The following is a 26894-nucleotide window of genomic DNA, read 5'->3' as shown; positions in this document are numbered from 1 at the left end:
TTCTGCAAAGAGTTGAGGAGTAAGCATAGGTTGCAGATTATTATAGACAGGTTGAAATGCATGCCTCCCAAATCTCAACTATGCATGGTGTGGAAGTACACATTCTGCACGCTGATTGGTTGATCCAACTTCCTATTGGTGCTTTGTTGTTTAAGCCAGGCTCCCCAACCCCCTCAAGCCACGGCCCACTACCAGGCTGTGGCCTATTTGGAATTGGGCCACACAAGTGGCTGGCTGGAGCGTGTGCATGCAAGTGCAGCTCAACTTGTGTGGTGGCCATTCGTGCGCATGTGCACTGGCTCACTGTTTGCGCAAGTTGAGCTGCATGCATGAGTGCCAGCCCACCACTTGTGCAAGGGCTGTGTGTGCACATGCCGGTTCGTCACTTGCTCAGCCCAGTTCCCCTCTTCCCCCCCCCAGCCAAGCCGCAAAGGTTGAGGGCCACTGGTTTAAGTGCCCCCTAGACCAGGGGTCCCCAACCCCCGGTCCGTGGACCAGTACCGGGCCGCGGCATGCCAACAACCAGTCTGCACAAAGAAGCAAAACCTCACCTGTGGGATGTAGATAGCACACAAAACCACGCATCATCTGGTCCGTGGAAAAACCTCTCTCCACGGAACCGGTCCTTGGTGCCCAAAAGGTTGGGGACCTCTGCCCTAGCCAGAATGTTAACATTTGCAGAATTATAAATATAAGAGATATATTTAACCATCTCTGAATGAGAGACCCATACATTCCCTAACGTACAGTGATGCTTTAGTCTTCAGCATATCAACTGCAAAGGCTATAGACTGCACAGCATTTTGGTACAGGCTAGTTTTGGTAAGAAGCTTCTTAATAGCATCAGAACAATGGCTTTTAAACTATCGGGTCAAATTACAAATTTGCAGACGACACCAAGCTGGCAGGAATAGCCAACACTCCAGAAGACAGGCTTAGGATACAGGAGGATCTGGACAGACTTGAACACTGGGCGCTATCTAACAAAATGAAATTCAGTGGTGAAAGAAGTAAGGTTCTACATTCTGGCGAGAAAAACCAAATGCATACGTATAGTATAGGGGGCACCTTGCTCAATAGTAGTAACTGTGAGAGGGACCTCGGAGTCCTAGTGGACAATCACTTAAATATGAGCCAGCAGTGTGCTGCAGCTGTCATAAAAGCCAACACAGTGCTAGGCTGCGTTAACAGAGGGATAGAATCAAGATCACGTGAAGTATTAATACCACTTTACAATGCCTTGGTAAGGCCACACTTGGAATACTGCATCGAAGTTTTTGTCACCACGATGTAAAAAAGATGTTGAGACTCTAGAAAGAATACAGAGAAGAGCAACAAAGATGATTAAGGGATTGGAGGCTAAAACATATAAGGAGTGGTTGCTGGAATTGGGTATGTCTAGTTTAATGAAGAGAAGGACGAGGGGGGACACGACAGCAGTGTTCCAATATCTCAGGGGCTGCCACAAAGAAGAGGGAGTCAAGCTATTCTCCAAGGCGCCTGAAGGCAGGATAAGAAGCAACGGGTGGAAACTAACCAAAGAGAGAAGCAACCTAGAAATAAAGAGAAACTTCCTGACAGTTAGAACAATTAACCAGTGGAACAACCTGCCTCCAGAAGCTGTGAATGCTCCAACACTGGAAGTTTTTAAGAAGAGACTGGACAGCCATTTGTCCGAAATGGTATAGGGTTTCCTGCCTGAGCAGGGGGTTGGACTAGATGACCTCCAAGGTCCCTTCCAACTTTATCATCATCATTATTATTATACCTTTTCCCAGCCTTGAATAGTATCATTAACTCCCCTCCCCAAAAACTAACAAAAGACTTGTTTCACACAAGCATCTTGGCAGCCCCACAAAAAGGAAATTACAGTACAAATTCCTATAGTACATTTCCCCCAGCATATGCCCAAATAACCCCCAGGTTAAGACCACTGCATTAGAAATTGCAAGTAGTCCTTGACTTATGATCAGAACTGGGACTAGAATTTCTGTTGCTAAGCAAGTTGATTGCTAAACGAGTCACACCCGATTTTTATGACCTATTTATTTATTTATTTATGAGACTTATATACCACTTTAAGTGCGAGCACTCTCTAAGCGGTGTACACCAGTAAGCAATGTATATATATATTTATATTGCCCCCAACAATCTGGGTCCTCATTTTACCTACCTCGGAAGGATAGAAGGCTGAGTCAACCTTGAGCCGGTGAGATTTGAACCGCTGACCTGCTGAACACAGTCAGCTAAAGTGGCCTGCAGTACTGCACTCTAACTGCTGCGCCACCTCAGCTCATTGCATTTTTGGTCATTTGTTAAGTAATTCGGTTGTTAAATGAATCAGATGGTCAGTAAACCAATCCCACATCCTGCATTGATTTTGCTTGCCCCGAAGCTGGCTGGGAAGGTCACAAATGGTGATTATGTGATCCTGGGACACTGCAACCATCTCAACTACATACTGGTTGCCAAGTGCCTGAATTTTGATCACACGACCATGGGGATGCTTCATTGGTTACCAAGTGTGAGGACCTTTTCAGAATAATAAATTTCATAAAATGCTTTCATGAACTGCAGCTCTAGATAAACTAGCTTCCATTGTTAGTGTGAAAAGGGCTTCTAGACTTGGAATAAGTATTTCTAACCTAACATCGCCCTCTTGTGTTAAAGAGTAGGGACAACATAAGCTTCTTAATTTCAAAAAACCAAAAGGGTTTCAGGATTCAGTTATAATTAATAGCAATAGCACTTACATGCTGCTTCACAGTGCTTTACAGCCCTGTAGAGTCAGCATATTGCTCCCTGTAATCTGGGTCCTCATTTTACCAACCTCAGAAGGATGGAAGGCCGGGTCAACTTCGAGCCTGGTGGGGGTAGGTTAATTAAAAGCTCACAGATTAATATTTGAAATACCTTTTGTTGCAATGCAAAGGACTGGTGGTACATGTCAAACATATTGATTTTAAAAAGTCAAAAAAATTAACAGCAAAAAAGAACACCCTCCCCCCATAGCTTCAGCTACCTTGTCAGAATTGATGGTTGACTGATATAATTTGATTGGATAATCATGGGTGCGTGTGAACCCACTCAGATAGCTTCAGCTACCTTGTCAGAATTGATGGTTGAATCATGTAATTTGATTGGATAATCATGGGGGTGTGTGTAGGACAGCTTAAAAAAAAAGTTACAGCAGCATGTACCGTGAAGTAATGAATTCTGGGTTGTACAGTAATATGTGTGACTGCTCACTTTTGCAAACTGGGGTATGCCATCTGGTTCTTTGGGCAATAATGTATATAAAATTGGTTTACCACTGACATCATCTGGGATGTTTTTCCAACTTAGGCCAATTTAAAGGCACACTGTATCACCATCCTGATAGACACTGCACTTCTGATCCACAAAGGTCGAGGAATGTCGAGATGTTATGAAAGGTATAGAATTCATTCTTGCTTTGGAGAAGGCATGTTAGACTCTGTGAATCAGAAATTGGCATAAATAATCCTGCTGGTCTCCTGAGCAGATCCTATTTCTCCAAGTGGTCAACAGGTCTTCCCAAGAAGTTCTGAAGAAGCAATCAAGAACCACCTTTTTTGATGTTGGTTGAAACAAATATTCAAACACAAGCTTGTGCTGATCTTACAAGTAATAGGCAACCATCATGATAAATGGCTGCCAATCATCTTAGACTGATGTTTAACATTTAGTTTATATTCTGCTTTTATTAATAAAGGAGAATATTTGTAGCTCGGGGTTGAAATGAGGGGGTGCTTGGTTGTTTTCTTGCAAACATTTCGTTAGCCAAACTAGGTAACACCATCAGTGCTGATGATGTTACCTAGTTTGAGTAATGAATCGTCTGCAAGAAAACAACCAAGCTCAGAGACCACCAAGGACCCCTCTGCTTTTATTATTTTTATAAGTAACTAAAGGTGGCAAGTATACCTCCTTCTGCTTTCTGTTTTCCCTACAGCAACCCAGTTGTTGGCTCAGAGAGTGACTCAGCCAGCTGGCTTTCATGTCTAAAGTGAGAGTAGAATTCACAATCTCCTGGCTTTCTAGCCTGATATTTTAACCATTAGATCAAACATCCCACTAAACCAGACATGTCAAACACAAGGCCCGGGGGCCGGATGCGGCCCATGAAGTGGTTTCATGTGTTGCGAAGCCATCCTGGAAACAGTGAGGGAATGGTCCCCGCTGCCTTGACCCTGGCCCAGGCCAGCTGGGAGCCAATATACAATTTTCTGGTGGCCATCTATGCTGAAACACATTCAGTCTTAGCTCCACAAGGCCGTCTGGAAACAGCGAGGAACCAGGCCCTGCCGTGTCGGCCCCGCCCCCTGGATGCATGCTGGGGAAGTGTCACCCTTTGTGAGGAATGAGGAAATGGACCATGCCTTGGCACTTGCCCCGGTCCCACCCCCTTTTCTGCCAGAGACCCTCAGATCTGTCCCACTTGTGCCCAGGCCTCCACAGGCACCCTTGATGCGAATGATGTAGAGCTGGCCACGCCCACACAGTAGGCCACTCCCACTCCATCCACGCCCACCCAGTAGGCCGCACCCCCCCTGGCCACACTCCCCCGAGGGCAACCGCAATGCTGATGCGGCCCTCAATGAAATTGAGTTTGACACCCCTGCACTAAACCAAAAAGCAGGTTGTTTTCAGAGGCTGAGGTTATTCTGTGAAGCCAGCCACTGGGGACTTAATTCAATAAACAGTGGCTCAACCCAATATTAGTTGATAACAATAATTTTTTTTGGCCTATCTTGAACTGCTTGACACTGTAGCTTTTGCCATCACTGGATACTTTGCTTTTCAGGTAAAATACACAATAAAAGAGATGGTGCCATTCATTGAACTGAAAATAAGAAACAGGACAACAGGTGGGGTTTTTTTTTTGCCAGTTTTATTGAACCAGTAAAATTCCTGCTGATAACAATGAAAGAGATTTCAGCAAGTATAAATGCTATACAGTTTAAACAAACCCCATTCTTCCGTACCTATAAATAGATTTTTTTCTTGAAAACCTCATAAAAAGTGCAGATTTTATGAATTGCTTGTTAACAGGTTAATATGCACACACATATTACTTTATTGAAAAATATGTTTCATTTCAGCTCACTAAATTTTTTTTTCTGGATCTGCTCAAATACAATTTCAAGATGAGTAACTAAAAGCTTAAACCAAGAAAGGCAGAAAAAAATGTAAGTCACACAGATAGATCCAGTAAGATTGGCTCGTCCAATATGCATCTTGATTAGAAAACTTTAAAACTAAAGTCTTGGTTAGATCTTAAATCTGCACGTTTTCAAAAAGAATGGGTCTATGTCGCTATTTTCATTTTGCTGGTGTTATTAAGGGTAATCTAAAGCCCACAAGTGCTCCAGTTATTCCTGTGATACTTGTATTTTGGAGTGTAGGAAAGGGACACCCCTGTCAACTTTTTGTTGCTCTGAAATAACTTCAAACATGTCCTGAGGTAACAGAATCAAAGTTATCCAAGATCACATTAACACAATAAAAATCCTTTCCTCCCAATCTCACCCTCTTTACTAGCATTAAATTATTGGTGGAAAAGCCTGTTGGTCAGTTGCAAGCAACTAGTGGGCCAAATATGGGTCACTCAGAGGATACTCTTATTGAAGCATCCTTGTAGCCAATCAAAGATGTATTTTGATTTTTGTCTATGTCCTTACTTCTGGCTCCAGGGAAAACTGAAAATACACAAAGCTCCTCTTCCCACGTGTCCGACAAATCTTCTTGGAGATAAACTTTGGACAGCAGGTGAAAAGGGAAATTGACTATATACTTCATTCTTCCACATATTCTGCCCTGTGTTGTGGTTTCTCTTAAGTGTTAGGTATCAATTCTGCATTTTCCCAACACATTTTTGAACAAGCATGAAGAGGCATTCCTATGTGAAATATCTTATCTGGATTCTTATATTGCTAACCAACCATTCCCACAGGTTTAGAACAGTACAAATGATTTTGTCTCTTCCAAATACATAATTTCACATTACCCATACTAAACACATGATCTCAAATTAATAGGAAAGGACAGTTTAAATGGTTACGGGTTATTGAGTCACTTATAAAAAAAGCCAGACACCAAACCCTAAAAAGCTTAAACCCACAGACATATCTTCATTCTCTCCCCACGAACCAGAACACACACAAACACAACCCATATACACATACATAATACAGCCGTGGAAATTCTAAATAATATTAGCTTAATCTACGTACAGCCATAACACAGTACACAACTGAAGGTGGACATAATCCCACCTCACTTCTGGCTGCAATTCTACATTTCACAAATTGTGAAGAAAAAAAAAAGTTACAGTAACAAAGTCAAGGACCATAAAGGCCTATCACAGCTTCTAGAAATACACTACATTTAATGGGAGGAAAAGACATGTTTCCCCAAAAAGCCCATTGGAAAAAAGTGATTTCATTTTTTTTTTTTTGAGTATTCACCAAGTGCAACTCGATGTTTATAGATGCAACTTCAGTCTCAGAGCCTGTTGACTGGGCCACTCAGCATACATTCAGGCACCATTTTGTTTTAGTCTCAGATAACAAGGACTCTACCAGCCTTCCACACTCTAGACAGGCTTGGAAGTGTGGTCTCCCTACATTTGGAGAGTGGAAGTCTGGGAAAAGTCCAGATTGTGATGACCTGCTTATTTTGATAAATTTTGGAGGTATATTTTAATTGGGCCCACATCCACTGGGATTGTAATAAGGCCATTAGGGGATGTGGTACCGAGGAGCGTGAGGACTTTCTGATGGATCCTTCTTGATCATTTCTATCTTTTCATGAGTGAACAATTCAGCAGAATTTATGTATATAGCTGAACACTCAATTTGCTTCTTTGCCTTTTAAGTAAATTGGAAAGATCCAGGGCTTCTGGAGGAGAAGCTGCGGTGGGAGAAGTAGAGAGTGCTTCGGTGAACCTCGCTCCCCTTGTATGGCTGACCACTTGCCTCAGGTCTTCATCCAACCACAACTTGATACAAGCCAGGTTTAGAACAGAGCGCCATTCCAAATGCTATACATATTCAGGCTGCTTGTTCAGGAGTCATGCATGGTGAACTTGAAAGAAGAAGGAGAAATTGCTGATTTTTTTTTTTAGGGCTTGCTAACTGAATGATTCAGGAGATCAACCAGTGTCCATCTATATTATATATAGACTCATATGTTGCTCTCTGCGGTGCCAATCAGTCTACAAAGAAATAAAATATTTTTGAAGTTCTGTTTCATAGGAATCTAAACTTTGAGTGTTCCCTAGTTAAAATTTTGAGCAAGCCTGAGCCTCAAATCATAACCCCTTGCTTTCTCCCTTGGGGAGAAAGGGAGCTTTATTTGGAGGCTGCCGAAGTAGGCACAGAAGTACATAATATCAAAGGCAATCTAGATCTAGCAACCATCTTTTTTCTACGCTGACCTTTCCTGAATGATTTAGTCAGGAAGCCTTAAGATATTTTATAATATCAATTTCTCCCTCTTCACTCAAGTTCATGCACTCTGAGGCAGCGTACACTGCAAAAAGGTTGAGTCAACCTTTCTTTCTCTGACACCCTTCTGGTCATGTTGGGCTTCAACTACCATCATCCCCAGTCACCATTTCCCCAAAGAACTGATCACTTTAATCTCAAAGCACCCTGAAGCATGCATGTATACAGAAAGGATTTAAAAACAAAGCACAACCTCAGAGAGAAGAAATTTTTACCGAGACTAAGAATTATGTAGCTTTTGCCCAAAAAGGAACTATTTCCACATACAGATTTCTCCACCTGATCAGAAACATCTTTTGACAGTTGTCCCAAAGGTGCTTTTTCCAAAAGGCAACTGGACTTTCTTGGGTTTTTTCCTTTGGAAACATTTCGCTTCTCACCCAAGAAACGTCTTCAGTGAAACGCTTTCAAAGAAAAAACTAAGAAAAAGCTTATTTGGGACAACAATGACCTAGATCAGGGGTTCTCAACCTTGGCAACTTTAAGACTTGTGGACTTCAACTCCTAGAATTCCTCAGCCAGCAAAGCTGGCTGAGGAATTCTAGGAGTTGAAGTCCACAAGTCTTAAAGTTGCCAAGGTTGAGAACCCCTGACCTAGATGATTGAGAATCTTCACAGACATACAGTCTCTTGACAGTTGCCATGTCTTCTCTTCGAGAGGGAAATATATGCATCACTGATCTGGCAAGGTGGAAGATCTGTTGTACAGTTCTGTACAAAATTCTTGCAGGGACAAATCTGATCCTGTAAGTAATTCCTTACCATAATGTGTGCACTTTTAAAGCAAGCTGCACCTTTTATGTTCAAAGCACACCTGAACAACAACACTTAAGAGAAGCTCGTGTGCACTGGAACTTTGCTTTGAATTTTTCACAGATAGCAGAACAAAGAATTCCCAGGATTCCCCTTTTCAGTTCAAAGGATGGAGATTAAAAAATTCCCATTTTTTTGGGAAAAAAAAAGATCTCGAATCAAAAATCCTATCCATCTAAACCTCTCCCGCGCTTATGTGCCTACTCGCCTCTTTATATATATAGAAAAAAAGCACATATACGACATTACATTAAAATGACTCCCCCCCATTCTATAAAAAAAGGTTGAAAAATCAAATGGAATTGCAGAGCAAATTTGTTCATTGTTTACCAATTAAACGGTTCCAACGGTGGTCGGTTGGTTTAAAGAAATATTTATTATTTAATCTTATTTGATTCTGAAGGCCTCAATCCAGAATCTCTTTTTTTCAACCTTGGCAAATTTAAGATGTGTGGACTTCAATTCCCAGAATTCCCCAGCCAGCAGGAGGAAAGAGTGGGCCTGATGCCCTTGAACAGCCAGAATTGCACTCCAGCCCTTTCTAAGCTGAAACGGAATCTAGTCGTGGAATAGAGATAAGTAAGAGGTCTGGAAATCTACATGGCTACATTCAGGGCCCTGAATCGTTCAGTTTGAAACTTGGCATCTCCTCTGATGTATCAGTTATTCCAAGACTAGAGCAGTGTTTCTCAACCTTGACAATTTTAAGGCATGTGGACTTCAACTCCCAGAATTCCACAGCCAGCAATGCTGGCTGTGGAATTCTGGGAGTTGAAGTCCACGTGCCTTAAAACTGTCAAGGTTGAGAAACACTGGACTAGAGCATTCCCACGAAGCCCATTTTTAATGTAAGTATGGCATTGGAAGATCTTCTTTAAGTTGCAGAATCTGTGTTTTTAATGATGCAGAGATAAGCTAAATGTGCAAATTCAAATTCTAATCCTCTCCACTTACTGAAATAGTATCTCTTGGCCAAGTGTAATTGTGAATTGATCTCTTCCACTCCTGCAAAAAAACTCAGTGCAGCTGTGGGAGAGAAGTTATGAAATAATTCAATTTAGGTTTTTTGCCCAAAGAATATAGCAGAAGATATGAACAAATGCTTAAGGGCCTTAGTATGTCCTATCTGGAGCCAAAGCCCCAACCTTTGTCCTCCCTACACTTGGAGAAGTTTACTGGACTACTTAACTCTACCACAATGGAAGGAAACATCAATCTCCAGATGTTGTTCAGATGTTACTTCTAGCTCCAACTACGTAGCCAGTCATGCATAATACTGGGAACTGTAGTCTGGCAACATCTGAAGGGCCCCAGGTTCCCCAACCCTCCTCTCTAGAGTGATGTTACTGCTGACACTCTGACTTGCAGGTCTTGTTTGCCCCTTGGCTGATAACAGAACAGAATTTGATCCATGGGCTGCCAGCTGCTGATGACTACAACCACAGCAGCAGACAAAAAACAGAAAACTACATCTATGCAACAAACAATTGTGATAGATTTTAATTGTTAAAAGTTGATTCTTTCTCATTTGCTGTTCTCCTCCCTTCTCTTCTTGCACACTTAACAATTTGGCACATTTATGAAGTTAAGCAATACATCAGATAAAAAGCAAAGTAAAAATGGATGTTTATTCTGAATATTCACAATGTAAAAATGTCACAATGCCAACTTATTTAAGTAGATAAATCTAACTGCTCTGCTGAATCTCACCAGATCATACTTGGAAATTCTTTGTGCCATTCAGACTTGCCATTCTATTTCTAAGGAAAATTCCTAATTCTCAAAGAGTAGAGTCCAACCTTCAATGCCAAAAGAAGATCAGGTACTAAGTGAAATTTTGTTTCCACTAATGAATTCAGAACTGAGATTCTTCACTAAGAAAGAAAAGAAAAACTAAACAAGGTCTTAGAAATGTGAAGACTGTCTCTTGGTGAGGTGAATCTTTTGTTATAATAAAAGGAAACGTTTAGAAGAAAAAGACATTACTGCTTCTGAATTTAGAACACTCGTTTCTTTTAAAAAGGTAAAAAAAAACGCAATCTCTCTCTGAAAGAAAAAAAATAAAGCTCTTACAATATAAATCACGAACTGGATCACGTTTGTAACTATCCCTGTTAAGACAAACCAGATTATCTACAGAACAGTAGGACAGTAGTACCCGCTTGAAGGGATCTCAGGAGGAATGGCAAATGATGGAAGGTTGAACTTCCATCACTTGCTGTTCCTCTTGAGGTCCCTTCTTATCTAGTGACAAAGAGGAGAGAATGCGATTGAGGACACAGAGCAAAGAGAGAGACAGATATAAGGAAAGACATTTCTCTCCAGTAGTTGGTCTGTCACTCTGTGATGGAAGACCAGTCTTCACCAGCTTTTTCTCCACCTTCATCATGACTCTAGTTCAAAGCCAGAGTCCACTCAAAGCTAAAACTGCTACTGACCCTCCTAAGGGTAGTCAATTCTTGCACAGGTGATTCTGGACACAGCAATCCAATGCTGAGCGAAGAACAGGTGCCCACGTTCTGCCACAGCAAAACAATTGGCAGACCTCTCCCTTTGCCTGTGGAATTCCCGTGCTATCTGCACCTGCAAGGAAGGAGGACTGGAAGTTTGTCAAGCAGTAGCTAACTTAGATTAGGTTGATGTGTGGTTAGTGCCTGCACCAGTCCCCATTCTTTAACAGCTGTCTCCATTCAACTGAATGTCTCCCCGTGAGGCGGAACTGCAGAAAGTATAACAGCAGGAGGGAGATAATCTTTTGGGTGGAAGGGGAATACTATTTTTTTTCTAAAAAATTGTTTTTTACAATTTAATTTCTAGATTTCTTGAAGAGAAGCTACAACTGTGCAACTGATGCAGCTGATAGAAATCTGTAGTGTATAGTATATGTATCCTCAGAGAATGCGGATATCAAAAATAGCTTACAGTTCAACATACAGAGGAAAACTCTGTGCAGGGAAGCGAACACAATCATTTCAACCTCTGAATGGAGGGAGAGGGGTGGGAGAACGACATCCTGTCACAAAGGATGGTCAGTAAGTTTTGAAAAGCTCAACAAAATACCCTTGGTCTGCTCTCTTTTACGGAAAGACTTTCAAAATCACTCTTATAAAACAAGCCATTGTGAAAATCCTTCACTTTTTGTTTTTGAATGATTCTATTTTGTTTTCTACAGCTCATTTAGAAAACCCATTTCGTTCATTTCCAAAGCACAGAAAAACAAACTGGAGTCAGTTTTAAGCCAGGAAAGGGGTAGGTAGGTAGGTGGGTGGGTGAGGGAAGAGTCTACATCAAAACAGGTCCAGCTCTTGTTGCCAAAATGTTGGTCAGTGCTTAGATTTATTGGTAGATTAAATCCACTCAAAGGCAGTGGGCAAGCTGTCAATTCTGACAAGACAGTCACAACTGGGCCAAAGCAGCTTAGATTTCAATGGGACTTAGTTATGACTCGTGTTCCCTGGAATAAGCCCATCACTGAAAAGTCACTGTTTCAGTGGGTCAGTGTTCAGAATTCAGGCACTTTGCTGAAATGCAACATAACACACTTAAAGCTATTAAAAACACTGAGATCTTGTGCTCTAAAACTGCAAGAGTGTGCTCAAGCACCACGGAGAAGGGATCTTTTTTGTGGGTTTTTTTTGGCAATTCACATATTTTCCTCAAAAAGGCCAGCCATCAATGGTTACCACCTATTCAAAGTGACTGTGGCACATTTGCCAGTCATTTCTTGGGAAACTCAACCTGGCATCTCCGTTTGGAAGGAATTGAGGCTTCGCGGAAACGTATAGGGATCTGTGCTCCACCCCAATTTTGTTTAATAGATGCTTTGGCAATGTGGGAGTAGCTGATTGCTCAAGGCAAGCAAGCCGAGGTTCGGAACAATGTTTGGGAAAGAACAAACAGCTGTTCCCCAGCCATTCTGAACAGGACTTTTCAGCAAGAAATTTGTGAGGGGAAAAAAACTTGTCTTTTTGCTCAAATATTGCACTTCCTTTGTTCACTCATGACAACACACAGAAACATGATTCATAGCTTTAAAATATAGATTATATATATATATATATATATAAAACCTGCTCTGATACTATCACTCAGGGGAACACAAGAGGAATCAAATTTCTTAAAGACTGAATTAACACCACTGTAATTACTATTCTATATATTTTTTTTAAAAAAAGAAACAGCAATGGAAGAAGATGTAACTTCACGGGAAAGCACTTTCTCTGCTTGTGGAAGGGGGTCAGTGGCATCTCAAGCAAAAGGATCTCAAGTTACAAGGGAATTAAGGAGGCTTGCCTGAGAACAACTGCCAGCCAGAACTCATAATAATGGGCAAGGTGGAACAATGATATCACCCAATATAAAACCTTCAGAGAAGCAGCTACAGATCAGCAAGAGAATCCTTGCTTCGATGCACAAGGTTGGAGAAGCTGAAGAGCAAAAATAGGACAGGTCACCATTCCCCGGTGATACGAGTTAGCACAAACCCAAATTTTCCTAAAGCTACCAATCTATTTGCACAGATTTCCCTCCCCCCCTTTGGATCAGGCAATGTGTGTTGAACTTGCACACAGCGCACGGCTGCCTGATCCGTGTTAAAAGTTATACGATGTGACTTGGTAAAAATAAAATAAAACCCCCATATGCCAAGTTAAAACTGAGTTGCTGACTTGGGTTGCCAAGAACCTCTGTGCACTGGGAGAGGCAGAAAGTGACACATTCATAGGCCAAAGAGGATAAGGCAATCCCTGAACCTGTACAGTTGAAATGGATAGGGGGAGAACCACTGCATTCAGGAAACAGTTTTTCCAATGCTGTGTGTCAGTAGCACGCCGCGGGGTTTGCAGCAGTTGCTTTCACATTTTTCATTAAAAAAAAAAAAAAGCCAGACACAATAGTTGCATTCATTCCACATGACCTCCAAACTACTGCTGAAGAATTACATTTCTTGGAGTTATGTAAGAACAAGCTAACTGAGCAATTCAGCTTAAAACATAGCATACACTGCATTAAGGAAAATGGCATGTTAATATTCCAGAAAGAGCTAAAGGAAAGAAAGAGAAGAGACAGACAATCCCGTGCACGATACTGTCTACAGGAGAGACCGAATGCGATAATCGGAACCTCAAAAGATAGCCTTTAAATTCTGAGCTCAAGGGGGGGGGGGGAACACAGCAAAGAACCAGAGATAGCAAACCGGGTTAGGGTTTGTGAGCAATACTTTGATGGGGAGCCACTTCAGGAGAAGCATTCCACAGTGTTATGTTTGCTATCGCTAGTAAAATTAAGCATCAAGAAATAGATAGACAGAGAAAAAAGCGAGGGATGATTGCACGGTAACAGCTGCCAGATACAGTATACAGCTTCAGCTTTCCAACCTCGGAATCCAATAGGCCTGATGCCACCCAATAGGGCAGCAGTTTACTGCTCGTCTTATTTGGAAGCTTCGCTCATACGACTGCACTGGGCCCATCAGGTCAAGTGACGGGTGATGGCACGAAAGGCGTAGAGCAGTTCAGCCTGCATGCGAGCCTCCATCAGAAGAAGATTCACGTGGACCTAAGGGAGGATTGAAACAAACTGGTGAATGCCTGTGGAGATTCTCAGTCATCCAGGCCATAGCTGTCTGAAAGGTGCTTTTTCAAAAGGCAACTGGACTTATTCTGGAACCTAAACTAAGATGCCTTGTAGTTTTGGTCCAAATAGCATAAACTCAACAAAAATGGTTTTAAACAAATATTTATTGTCCAGGAATGCTAAGCAGAGATTTACTATGCTGTAGATGTGTCTGGTCTTTGTATATCTGTCCATTTTTCGTAGGTAAAAAAGTGCTAATTCTCCATATCAACTGAGCATAGTTACAGATGCCATCCATGCGTGCACATGCTTGGTTTCACAAAGGGATTTTACAACCCTTACACTTAGCCCGGACATCGTGTGATAAACTTTTTAACTCCTCCACTGTCTAGATAAGCTATAGGATTAACTAACTGAACTACATTACCCAGAAGTAATCTCTTAAGGAAACGGCATTTAACCCTTTAAATGCTACATGTTCTTACATACAGTTCTCTCAATGATACAACATTAACCCTGTAAATGCTAAATACTCTTAACACAGTTCTAGCTGACTACAATCCGGTTTGGCACAGGACTGGTTTTGGTTTTTCGAGGAAGAAGAAGAAGAAGAAGAAGAAGAAGAAGAAGAAGAAGAAGAAGAAGAAGAAGAAGAAGAAGAAGAAGAAGAAGAAGAAGAAGAAGAAGAAGAAGAAGAAGAAGAAGAAGAAGAAGAAGAAGAAGAAGAAGAATAAGAAGAAGAAGAAGAAGAAGAAGAAGAAGAAGAAGAAGAAGAAGAAGAAGAAGAAGAAGAAGAAGAAGAAGAAGAAGAAGAAGAAGAAGAAGAAGAAGAAGAAGAAGAAGAAGAAGAAGAAGAGGAGGAGGAGGAGGAGGAGGAGGAGGAGGAGGAGGAGGAGGAGGTGGTTTCACTTCTCATCCAAGAAGCTTCATCAGTTGGGACGGTGGGGGGTGTGTGTAAAGAAGACTTCCATTTCCACACACAGACACCTCACCACAACTGATAAAGCTTCCTGAATGGGAAGCAAAACTTCTTCCTCAAAAGAACAGCCCAGTTGCCTTTTGAAAAAGCACTTCTGAGACAAACAAATTGTTAATACACAGATAGAGAGAGCTGTTCATAGTGTTAAGAACTTTTTTCAAAGAGCGGCTTGATCTTTCAAGAGGTGGGGTAGTGAGGTTTAAAGGAATGAGATTACTGTAACCCATTCTACCTGGAGCTGCCATTGAAGACCATCTGGAAACTTCAGAGGGTCCAGAATGCAGCAGCCTGTCGACTTAGTGCAGGGATAGGCAACCTTGGCTCTTTTATGACTCGTGGACTTCAACTCCCAGAATTCCTGAGCCAGCATGGCTCAGCTTGGAAACCTCTCCCTTTCCCCTCAGCATGGCTGGCTCAGGAATTCTGGGAGTTGAAGTCCACGAGTCATAAAAGAGCCAAGGTTGCCTACCCCTGACGTAGTGGTTGGTCCCAGTGCAGCCACATTACACCTTTAATGATTGGTCTAAATAACACCACTTCATACTTTGGGTACCAATAGGTTTCTGTGTGCAATTCAAGATGCTGGTTGTGACTATAATAAGGTGTGGGACGTGACTTAGAAGGCCTCAACCTGCCTCAGAGCTTCAGTGTCTTAGAAATAGCCTTTCCCGAACACTTTCCACCTGTCTTCCCCAGAAAATGAAGGAGCACCTGCTGAGTGTCCCTAGCTACCAGGAGATCTGTTGGTAAGCACTGTCTGTGACAGCCCCCTCCTCTCGAATCCTGAAGAGCCTGTGCCCTCCTCCGCACTCATGGCCTTCCAGGAGCTAGTGAAAACACGGGTCTCTTTGGGGAGGCCTTTGAGGGACAATTATAATACCACATCTCAGTTTTAGAATGTTTCATTCTAGCCATAATTATTTTTTTTATTGCTCTCATGTTTTTAATGCTTAATTTCTATAAGCTGCCTAGAATCTAGATCAGGGGTGTCAAACTCAATTTCATTGAGGGCCGTATCAGCATTGTGGTTGCCCTCAGGGGGGCGGGTGGGTGTGGCCAGGGTAGGTGCGGCCTACTGGGTAGGCGTGGATGGAGTGGGTGTGGCCTACTGGGTGGGTATGGTCGGCTCTACATCGTTCGCATCAAGGGTGCCTATGGGGGCCTGGGCAGGAGTGGGACAGATCTGAGGGTCTCTGGCAGAAGGGGGTGGGACCAGGGCAAGTGCCAAGGCATGGTCCACTGGAGGAGCCATAGATGGCCACCACAAAATTGTACATTGGCTCCCGGCCGGCCTGGGCCAGGGCCAAGGCATTGGGGCCGTTCCCTCACTGTTTCCAGGATGGCTTCGTGGGCCACATGAAACCACTTTGTGGGCTGCATCTGGCCCCTGGGCCTTGTGTTTGACATATCTGATCTAGATGGTTTCAGGTGCCTAGATAAATTTTACAAATATATAGGAAGTTCAGGAGTGCCCGCTCAGTTCTCATCACTTGCAGCATGACCTGGAATGTTAAACGTGAGAAGAAACTGTCCCAGAGTTACTTCAGAGCCAGATGTTACAGAATCCTTGTCATCTGCCACTGCCTTAAAGCAGAATTTCCATCCCATCTCCTTTCTTTTAAATGTAGACCATTCCACCCACCGGTTTTGAAGAAGGGTGATCATTCCAAGGTTTCACTCGCGTCATTGTGCAGAATATTAATGCAATGGAAAGGTGTACTTAGTGTATGGATGTGACAATTCGCTTCTGCAGAAATGCAATTTCCCAGGTTAGGTATTAAAAAGGACATGTGCTAATGTGTTTGAGGGACTCACCTTTTCTGAGTGCTTGAACTGGCGCCAGTAGCTGTCGTACATGCGCTTGGTAGTTCTCTCTGGGTAGCAGGCCACTGTCTTAATGTAAATCTTCAGGTTCCGTTCAAGTAGTTGATTAACTTCCCCATAATCATAGTCATCATATCTAAATGAGAAAAAGCTTTGCTGAGCATGTGATATTTTTAAAAAGCAATTCCTTTCCTTTTGGGGGGGGCAGGGATAAAAATGCTTGATTGTAAACCTTACCATTTCAATATGATGTAGTTCAGTTAGCTTTGTCAGACTTTAACCTGAAATGCATCTGAAAAGAGCCAATTTTCATTAAAAAATCTTAGGACCAAATTCACCTAGCGTATTTACTAAGATGGAGAGAATATCATTCGGAGTTGAATTCACAATTTCAGTTGTGAGTTGAAACCTCTTAGAAGAATTTGTTTCATGGAAATCATTTTTAAGATTTTTGTGGAATCTGATTCACAAGAACCTCGGGTCATTTAGTTAGCAAAATTTCACCCACAGTTCAGTAATGGTCATCCATCTGAAAAGTTTTGTAAAGAATACTGCAGAAGTGGGGTTGAAGAGATATTGCAAACATAAAATGATTGTATTTTGCACCGTATGTGTGTGTGTATAGGAATGTCCCTGAATAAACTATGCTCCAGAATTCATACAGATCAGAAAAAAATTTAGTAAGCAAAGAAGAGAAAAATAGTCCTTCTCTCATCTTACATTCAAAATACATGTTATAAGTCAGGGGTGTCAAACTGCCGGCCCGCGGGCTGGATGCATCATAGTGAAACCGCGCCCACCCCATTGCCGGCAATGGAAAAGAAGTCACGATACGTTGTGACAGGTCACATGACGTTGCGAGTTTGACACCCGTTATAAGTGCTTAGCCTCAATCGAAGAAATCCACAGGAGGTGTCCAAAAAAATCAGGGTGGCCATCACCTGGAGCCTTGCAATTTTTTAATGTGACTTTTTGGGGCTCCCTTCATTGTGCAATGAACAACCACTTAATAAAGTCGGGTTGGATACTGGGCGATGCCTGACCCAGGAATGTAAGTTGCTGAACAATCCTGAATAGGCCAAGAGAGTTTCATTCACCATGGACAATTGTTCTTCTGAGTATGAAAGAATAAGGGCCAACTTATTGGGTGGCGCAGCAGTTAGAGTGCAGTACTGCAGGCCACTTTAGCTGACTGTGTTCAGCAGGTCAGCTGTTCAAATCTCAACGGCTCAAGGTTGACTCAGCCTTCCATCCTTCCGAGGTAGGTAAAATGAGGACCCAGATTGGGGGCAATGTAAATATATATATACATTGCTTACTGGTGTACACCGCTTAGAGAGTGCTTGCACTTAAAGTGGTATATAAGTCTCATAAATAAATAAATAAATAAATAAATAAATAAATAAATAAATAAACTAGCTGACCCATTTTGATTATTTAAATTTTGATCATTTACCAATATATTTTGATTTTTCTGTTATGCCTGCTAAGGTTGCCCAAAAAACTAGAAAACAAAAGAAAACTAAAAGACACATTTTAAAAATTACATAAATGAAATCAATTTGTTTTTTTTTTAAATAAAGTAGTTCAAACCTTCCGCCCTATATTTAAAAGCACAGCAAAGCTAAGCAGAGTCTCTTCACCCACCTAAGTAATTATTATCCAAGAAAGGTCTAATCTCACCTATCTTGCATTCCACTAAACAAATGCTTTTCCAGAAGGTATATCTATGCCTTTCACATGTCTTGAGTCAAAGCTGTTTAGGTCATTTTCTGGTTTAACTTAGCCTTTTCACTAGAAAACATAAGAAGAGGCATTATATTAGAGCAGGGGTAGGCAACCTTGGCTCTTTTATGACTCGTAGACTTCAACTCCCAGAATTCCTGAGCCAGCCATGCTGAGGGGAAAGAGAGAGGTTTCCAAGCTGAGCCATGCTGGCTCAGGAATTCTGGGAGTTGAAGTCCACGAGTCATAAAAGATCCAAGGTTGCCTCCCCCTGATCTAGTACAATCTGGGTTTCCTGAATCTATTTCATTAAACTGGTATGAAGTAGTTTTAAGATTATTAACAGTTTTTTTGAATTATTATTTGCGTTTTGAAAACGCCTCTTGATGTTTTGCACTTGGTCAAGTCCAGGTACTGGAACGTCCTGACATCTCACTGAGTTAACTACCTAACGGAAACAATGAAGTGAGATTTCTTCCAATTATTTGGTCCCCAAATTGCAGCATTTTTAGAAATTTTCATTAGGACTTCAGCAGGGAAGGAAAACTAAGGTTAAATGTTAAAAGAATACGGGTAGTCCTCGACTTACAACCATTCATTTAGTGACCATTCGGAGTGACGTTACCGAAAAAAGTGACTTATGACCCTTTTTTACACTTACGACCATTGCAAGGGGGGTGTCATGTGATCAAAATCCAGGGACTGGGCCACGGGCTCATATTTACGACAGTTGCAGAGTCCCGGGGTCATGTGATCATCTTGTGCGACTGTGTTACTTAACAATGGCAGTGATTCGTTTAACAACTGGGGCAAGAAAGGTCGTGAAATGTGGAAAAGTTACTTAATAAGAACTGCCTGTATATATATATATATATATATATATATATATATATATATATATATATATATATATATATAATGTTTTATTGCTTTTCCAATTTTACATTTGAGTATTTAAAAAGCAATGTGGTGGCGGGGTTAATCAATAATTCAATAACAAAATCTTTAGTACAAATCTTGGGTTACATCATTAACTATTTCTTCTCTTTTTCCCTTAACATTTACTGTTCCATATTCAATTTAAATACGTAAAATGTGGATTTTGGATATTTATAGTTTGTTATGAAATGAGATAAGGGAAGCTTTGGTTACCCAAAGCTTGAAAATTATGGATATTAAAGGTTAATTGGAATATTGATGAAAAACTAAAAAGTAGGTAAAAATTTATAATAGGATATGGGGTGTTTTATGAAGACTGATTAAGATATGCATAAATTAAAATATATATTGATAAATGTAATAATGATGTTTACATTGAGTTGATACAGTTAGAAATGTACTAGCTTGAATAAGAACTGCCTGTATTAAATAACAAGGCATACTTAACATCATATTTACTTTGCCCCTAAATGGAAAAAACAATATCTGCTGATCCTACAGCATTTCTTCAGTTCTTGGGGAAAAACAAACAAATAGTGACTGATTATTAACCTAGAGCGGATGCCATCATATTACTTTTGACTGTGTTTATTTCTGTTCATTAATTAAAAATGCATACTCATTAATGCATTTCTATCTGGTTGTACTCAGGGGGAATACAGGTTAACACATACTGAGGTTCTCTCACTCAAGAGGGTAATATTTATCTCTCCTCTATTGCATCATATTTAATTTTTCAAACATAAAGTAACTACAGTGCATAACATCCACTGATTATAGAGTGTGACTACTGCAAGTCGGGAAACAGCTGAATACAGCCATTATCCCAGGTGGTGTATAACATACCTGATGCCAAACATACAGTGAACGTAATTAAATAAAGCTCTTCTTAACATTGTGGTGTCAACATCTTCGTGGCTGGCCATGGTGTTGTAGGTGAGGTTGTAGACCATCCGAAATTTCTCATCCAGGAGGTGCCCAATATCAGAATACAGTCTGTTCACAAGGGAGAATCCATGATTTTCCCAAGTATAGTCCTATAAAAGAAGTTAATTCCACAAATTTGTTTGTAGTTCAGCAGTTCTTTTTCTACATTTAAAAAAGTTCTAGTACAGGTAGTCCTCAACTTACAACAGTTCAGTTAATGACTGTTCAAAGTTACAACGGCACTGAAAAAAGTGACTCATAACCATTTTTCACATTTATGACCTTTGTAGCAGCCCCCTGATCGTGTCATCAAAATTCAGACGCTTGGCAACTGATTCATACTTATGACGGTTGCAGCATCCCGGGCCCACGTTTATCACCTTTTGCGACCTTCTGACAAGCAAAATCAATGGGGTAGCCAGATTCACTTAACAACCGTGGTACTAACTGATCAATTACAGCCATTCACTTAACAACTGTGGCAAGAAAGGTAGTCAAATGGGGCAAACCTCACTTAACAAATGTCTCGCTTAACAACAGAAATTTTGGGCTCAATTGTGGTCGTAAGTCAAGGATTACCTGTATATGTTGGTGCCTCCCTGAAAGTTGTTCTAATTTATTTGGAGAATGAGCTTAGGTCTCATCAGCAAATGAATTCATTGTTGGGGAAAAAAAGGAATTACTCTGGGAAACACAATTCCTTAGATTCGTCTTTTGAGATATCTTTTCTCCAACGATAATGCTTCTTTAAGAATGTATTAAACATGGGCAAAGATCATAACGCAATGGCAGAGAATGTGCTTTGCATGCCAAAAGGTCACAAGGGACAATCCCAGGCTAGGTAAGGCTTGGAAGATTCCTGGTGTGACTCTCAGAAAGCAGCAACCAGGTCATGCTTTCAATTGTGGGCTGGGTAGAACGTTATTCCTGTGTTCAGAGGTGTAGCAGAAAAAAAAGAGTCATTCTGAACAAAAGCCAGGATGCTCACTCCAAAAGACAGCTCTGCTTCTTATTTTGGTTCTCCATCAATAAGTTATTCGTGTAACTAACCTGGGCTCGAAATGTCGGAAGATGATCTTCCCCCCGTCTTGCAAAATCTTTGTAACCAAACCCAGGGTCTTCAACATAGCAGGAAACATCAGCCGTGGAAGCTAATTCGTCATCAAAAGCTGTTAAAGAAAAGGAAAAGATAGTAAAATGTACCTTTTTTTCCCCTTATCAGATTCATCTCAAAACAATTATGTGATACCAAAGGATCCCCATTGGCTTCTCCCAACCTAATTTTACTCCTGAATTTAGAAAGGGAACTGTTATTGTCTGAGCTACATCTAACATTATGAAATTCAGTTGCAGGCAAAAACATAGTTGGTTCATTCATTGTTTTGACATGTGGCACAAAGTTGGGAAATTTGAAAAGAGACCTCAATAAACTAAAAAAATGGGAAGTTCAGAATGCAACCGTGGTCCCATGCCTAGCAAAAAAAAAAAAAAAAAGACAACCTGAAAGAGAATTTGCAGGTAACAGTGAGGGATTCATTTTAAATATATATTTTCGTAAACTAAATCTTTTACCAAGGTATTAAACTCCAATTATTCCTGAAATGCTTCTGAACGAGGGTGGACCATTCAGTTCAGAACACCAGCCAGCTGAGCTTCCATGAATCATTTCCAATTCACTGGGTCAGTACTGGAGATATTCAAGGTTTTAGGATCTCTATATAAAGCTATCTTCAGGGGCTATTAGAATGCAGTATTGCACATTTTTAACTAGTGTTTAGCTGATAATAAGGAAAAGTCCATGCAAACTATAGGGATCTTGCCCAGAGAGATACCCCTGGTTTTGAAATAGAATGCCAATCTAATGAATGCCATAGCGTGGGCTAGTGTGGTCATAGCCCCACTAGATCAACAGGGCAAATAAAGATTTGTCCATAGCTCAGGAGAAGAAAAACAAGATCAAGCAAGTCTGATTCTACCTTAGTGCCATTTGAGTAAAGCTGATGAAAAAAGATATCTGGATAAAAGCCAAATTCCTCAATTTCCTGAGCAATATGGAAAAGATCCAGCAATACAAGTAGTCCTTGACTTACAACTACAGTTTGGACCTGACCAGACCTTCCATTGCTACGTGATATGGTCATTGAGTCATGCCCAATTTTTTTGCCTGCAAGTCATGTGGTTGGTAAGCCAATCTAGCTTGGCCCATTGAGTTTGCTTGGTGGACGCTGGTGCAAGTCACAGATGATGCTCACATGACCTCTGGACAGTGCAACTCTTGTAAATACATGCCAATTGCCAAGCCCCCTTATTTTGATCACATGACTATGAGAATGTTGCAAATGGCTGTACGCGCAAGGACCAGTTGTAAGTCACTTTTTCAGTGCTGCTGTAACTTCAAACAGTAATTAAAGAAAGGGTTATAAGTAGAGGACTATCAACACCAATAATTAAAGACAGGGTATTTCTCTTATCAAAAAAGCCTCCATCCCTTTGCTCCTCTCTGCCAACTAAATGTTCAAAGGATTTAAGTTCACGAAATAGCCTTTTTGAAGGTTGGCTGCTGCGAAGTTGTTTGCAAATTATCTTGATTCCCCATCTGGGCTGACTCCCAGTCATCCTAATGAAATTGGGTGGGGAACCTGCTCTGTGTCTATTACTAGCCCCATTAAAAAGAAACCCTTCTGTTCACCACCCAACTATCACAAGGACACCTTTATTTTTATTCTGGCTCATTAGCCAATTAAAACATAACTATGTGGGAAGAAACCTAATTGGCCAGCATCCAAATAGTTTCTTAATGCAGTTTAAGAAATCAAAGTTGTCAAGCCTTGAATTACTCTTTGTTTTGTGACCGATTCCTGCCATCACTTTTGGAACAGGCTTTCTGGAAGTCTGTGACAGCATTTTTTTTAAAAAAAAATATGAACAGATTATTAAAAGCAGAAACTAAGCAGTAAAAAAAGTCTTTACCTGCCTTATCTTTACAGCCTGCATCCTCTGCCTTTTCCATTTTGAGTGACATAAGAAAATGTTTACTGCATGAGATAATTTGCTTCAAAAATATTAGTTTTAAAAATAATAGAAGGGTATGAAATGCAGCCTTTTTCAATCTTCTTTTCCAGCTGTTCAGCTCAGTTTTTCCGTTGTGCTAGTCACTGTAATAATTTGTGCATCACAAAGATACCAACATATGTAATTCTTTCATGGGGATTTCTGTGCTATCCTAGGAAGAACGCAGTAACTTTTATTCTACAATAATTGAAAGCCTAGATTTTGGGTTTAGCAAAATAACAGAGTTGGAAGAGATCTTGGAGGTCTTCTAGTCCAACCCTCTGCTCAGGTAGGAAATCCTATGCCATTTCAAACAAATGGTTCTCTTCTTAAAAACCTCCAGTGTTGGAGCATCCCCAACTTCTAGAGGCAACTTTCTTTCTCCTTCTTCCCACCAATCCAGCCTTCTCCATCTGACACACCTTCTACATATGTAAATGTTATTCCCCAGAATTCTCAACACTCAACATGCTTGTTAAGAGATTAAGGGAGTTGATGTTTAAACATTGGGTGGATGTCTAGGGCTGAAGAACTGGCACAGAACTCTGTTGGAGTTTCACATTCAAATAAAATGCCAGGCCAAGATCCCTACTCAGCAAGTGCCTGGGGGCTGAGAGCATAACATGTACCATTTCACCGGGGGGGGGGGGGATTTCTAGCTTTGCTGTAAATTTATTTATTTACCACATTTCGGAAGTGCTCATCTCCCTTGCAGAGTAAAAATATTAAAAAATTAAAAAGAATATAAAAGTTAGATTTTTTTAAAAAAAATCAAGGCTGATTAAAACACTTATATTTTATTAAAAGGCAAAGGAAGTGCTTTCAGGCTGCTAAGCAGCCCCGCGGCTGCCTGCTCCTCTGTGCTCCTCACCCAAGGCCGCGTGTTTTATTCTTTTTTGGAAGGCCAGAATAGTAAGGGCCTGCCTCACCTCCAAAGGAATAATAATCTACAGAGCAGGGGGTGATGGCAAAGAAGGCTTTCTTCTTGGGCCCCACCAGTCAGAATGCTGAAACTCCGCAAAATACCTTCTCTCCCTGACCGGGTGGGACTGGCTGATGCAACGGGATGAAGATGCTTCCCTAGGTAGCCTGGACCCATGACATGTATGGCTTTAAAGATCATAACCAACCCCTTGAATTGGAGCTGGAAGCAAACTGGCACCCAATGCAGTTTGCAGAGCAAAGGTGTTACATGTGCCCCATGTTACCGCATAGCTGGCTGGGGAATTGGAAGTTCAGACGTCTCAAAGTTGCTGAGGTTGAGAAATTCTGCTCTACAGTCTCCCAAGATTTTACTGAGCTACCTGGGGCACAGCTTTTTTTTTTTGAATATGTCACTTCATATTCCCAGTGATGAATTAGGTATTTGAACATTCCAAAACTCTTTATGCACCTTTTAATTTCGTTTTCATTTTCTTTTTGCAAAGTTAGCATGTCAGAGACAGATGAGCTAAAGCCTTCCAGACTTTTTATGATTAAAGATTTATTACCAGGGTAGAGGAACATGGAAAAAGTGTCCCACTTAGAAGTGACTGAGTCTGAAGAAAGCAGATTTCCCTGCATGTATAAACTGGCTCAGAACAACCTCCAGCACGTGAGAACTACTTTTGTAGTTTACTGGCTTTTATTTAATTCAGGGGACTGATCTGAATTATGAAAGGAGCTCCACTGGAGCACACAGAGGGCAATACCTTCAGTAACAACTAGTAGGCTCTCTGATTTTTCTTTCTCAAAGCGTGTATCCATTTCTTCTGGGGAAGCCTCGTCGTCCTCCTGCAATCTCTTCATTCTGTCCATCAAGGCTTCCAGCTCGCTTAATGAATTGGAGAGCTAAGAACAGACCACAAGTAGGAAGAATGTGACCAGTTATCGATACTCTGTTGAGGTGAAATTAATTTTTGCTCACTATTCTACTTGTACCTCAAGTAGAGCAGTGAAGTGGGGTGGAAAGGTTTCAACAGTAACACCACTGTTGCCCAGGGGATGCCCAATTGGGGGCACCTTTCATGTTCCCATTAACTTGCCCACTGAAGTGTATCCATTTATCTACTCGCGGTTGCCTGCTTTCAAACTGCTTGGTCACAACAGGAGCTGGAGCATGTGATGGGAGCTCATCCCTATTCTATACTCTATTCCGGGCATGTCAAACTGCCGGGCCACGGGCTGGATGCGTCACTCCGAAACCGCACCCACCCCATTGCCGGCAATGGGGAAAAATCGCGATATGTCATGCGGCGTCATGTGATGTCGCAAGTTTGACATGTCTGCTCTATTCTATTCTATAGCACCATTCTACTTTTTATATTTTATACTGAAAATTTTTGGAGGGAGGGAAGAGGGATAGCCCTGTTCTATTCCTGGCTAAATTATGTCAAAACAACAATAATAACAACAATCCATCCTTTCCTGCTACCTGTGGTTGCCGCGAATGAAACCATGCTTCTGCCTATTACAAGAATCAACAGCTGAATATGTCAGAAGAAACATAAAACCAAGTTGGATGTAGTGAAAACAGGATATTGAGGAAGTGTGTGTCATATGAGAAGCTGAAACAACATCAACGGATGCTGAATGAATGTGGATTGCATGAAAAAGTGAGGGAACAACATCAATTGAATTCAACGAGATGGCCTGTATTAGTTTTTAATCTTTTTTTCCCAAAACCTTTAAATACAATTATAGAAAAAAACATTAAAACTTTACTACTACTACTATTATTATTACTACTACTACTACTACTACTACTACTACTACTACTACTACTATTGGAACCTGTCTGCAATTCTCTCAACTACAAATACCCCCTATGTCACAATTATGCAAAACATGATAGGGGCTTGATATGGAAGTGGAAGAAGTAGGTAAGGGAATGACACATTTACTATATTTTAGATGAAAGCTTTTTACTGGCATTGCCTTAAAAAACAAAAATGAAAGCAAGTGACCCTGAATCTTCAGTCACAATTTGCAATACTTGCAGCATTCTGATTTTCATGTCTACAACAGCCTGGCATTTCTGTGTAGCAGGTGCAAATGTGCAGCAGTGCTTAGAAAAATGAAGATGACAAATGCAAGTAGCCAAACCAGTTCAAAAGTGGGGAAGATTCAGTAATCACAACAACAGAGACACTATAACCACAGCTGACAGAGAAAACATCTCTCCATAAGGAGGAGAAGCAAACAAAGAAGCAAACCCAGTTAATGAGAGTATGATAACTGGTGGGACTACAAAATAGGCAAAAATGAAGAAGCTAAAGTGCTCTAGGCTTTGAGAATTTAAACAGACAAGTACAAACCTCTGCCGTGTAACAACAAACGTAACAACTGTTGATAAGAAAGACAAAGAATTCTGGACTGTGGATGTGGCAGCATCTGAAGACAATAGAATAGAAGTACTGGAGAAAATCACAAATATAAAGACCTTCATATAGAAGTAGAACGACTGTGGCAAAAGAAAGCAAAGATAGTACCGCTAGGAATAGGCAACCAGCCTTTGGTGCAATTTCAAAACATTTGGAACACCACTTGAACAA

At 41.0% G+C, this 26894-nt stretch overlaps 1 protein-coding gene across 1 annotated transcript in view; it reads right to left on the bottom strand.

Moving 5' to 3' along the window:
- Positions 1-8042: 8042 nt before the first annotated feature.
- Positions 8043-26894, bottom strand: part of SESN3 (sestrin 3) — a 73324-nt gene continuing 54472 nt past the window's right edge. Inside the window, exons 6-10 of the mRNA XM_039349072.1 lie at positions 25053-25191; positions 21361-21479; positions 20230-20420; positions 16711-16855; positions 8043-13898 (exon numbers count right to left, since the gene is read on the bottom strand). Coding sequence (XP_039205006.1) covers positions 13812-13898; positions 16711-16855; positions 20230-20420; positions 21361-21479; positions 25053-25191 — 681 coding nt within the window. The 3' untranslated portion in view covers positions 8043-13811. The remainder of the gene's footprint in view (positions 13899-16710; positions 16856-20229; positions 20421-21360; positions 21480-25052; positions 25192-26894) is intronic.

The sequence above is a fragment of the Crotalus tigris genome, unplaced genomic scaffold (genome assembly GCF_016545835.1).
Source record: "Crotalus tigris isolate CLP2741 ecotype Arizona unplaced genomic scaffold, ASM1654583v1 scf7180000018224.911827, whole genome shotgun sequence".
Taxonomy (NCBI): Eukaryota; Metazoa; Chordata; class Lepidosauria; order Squamata; family Viperidae; genus Crotalus; species Crotalus tigris.
The sequence above is the reverse complement of the archived record's forward strand: the minus strand, read 5'-3'. Positions and strand labels throughout refer to the sequence as shown.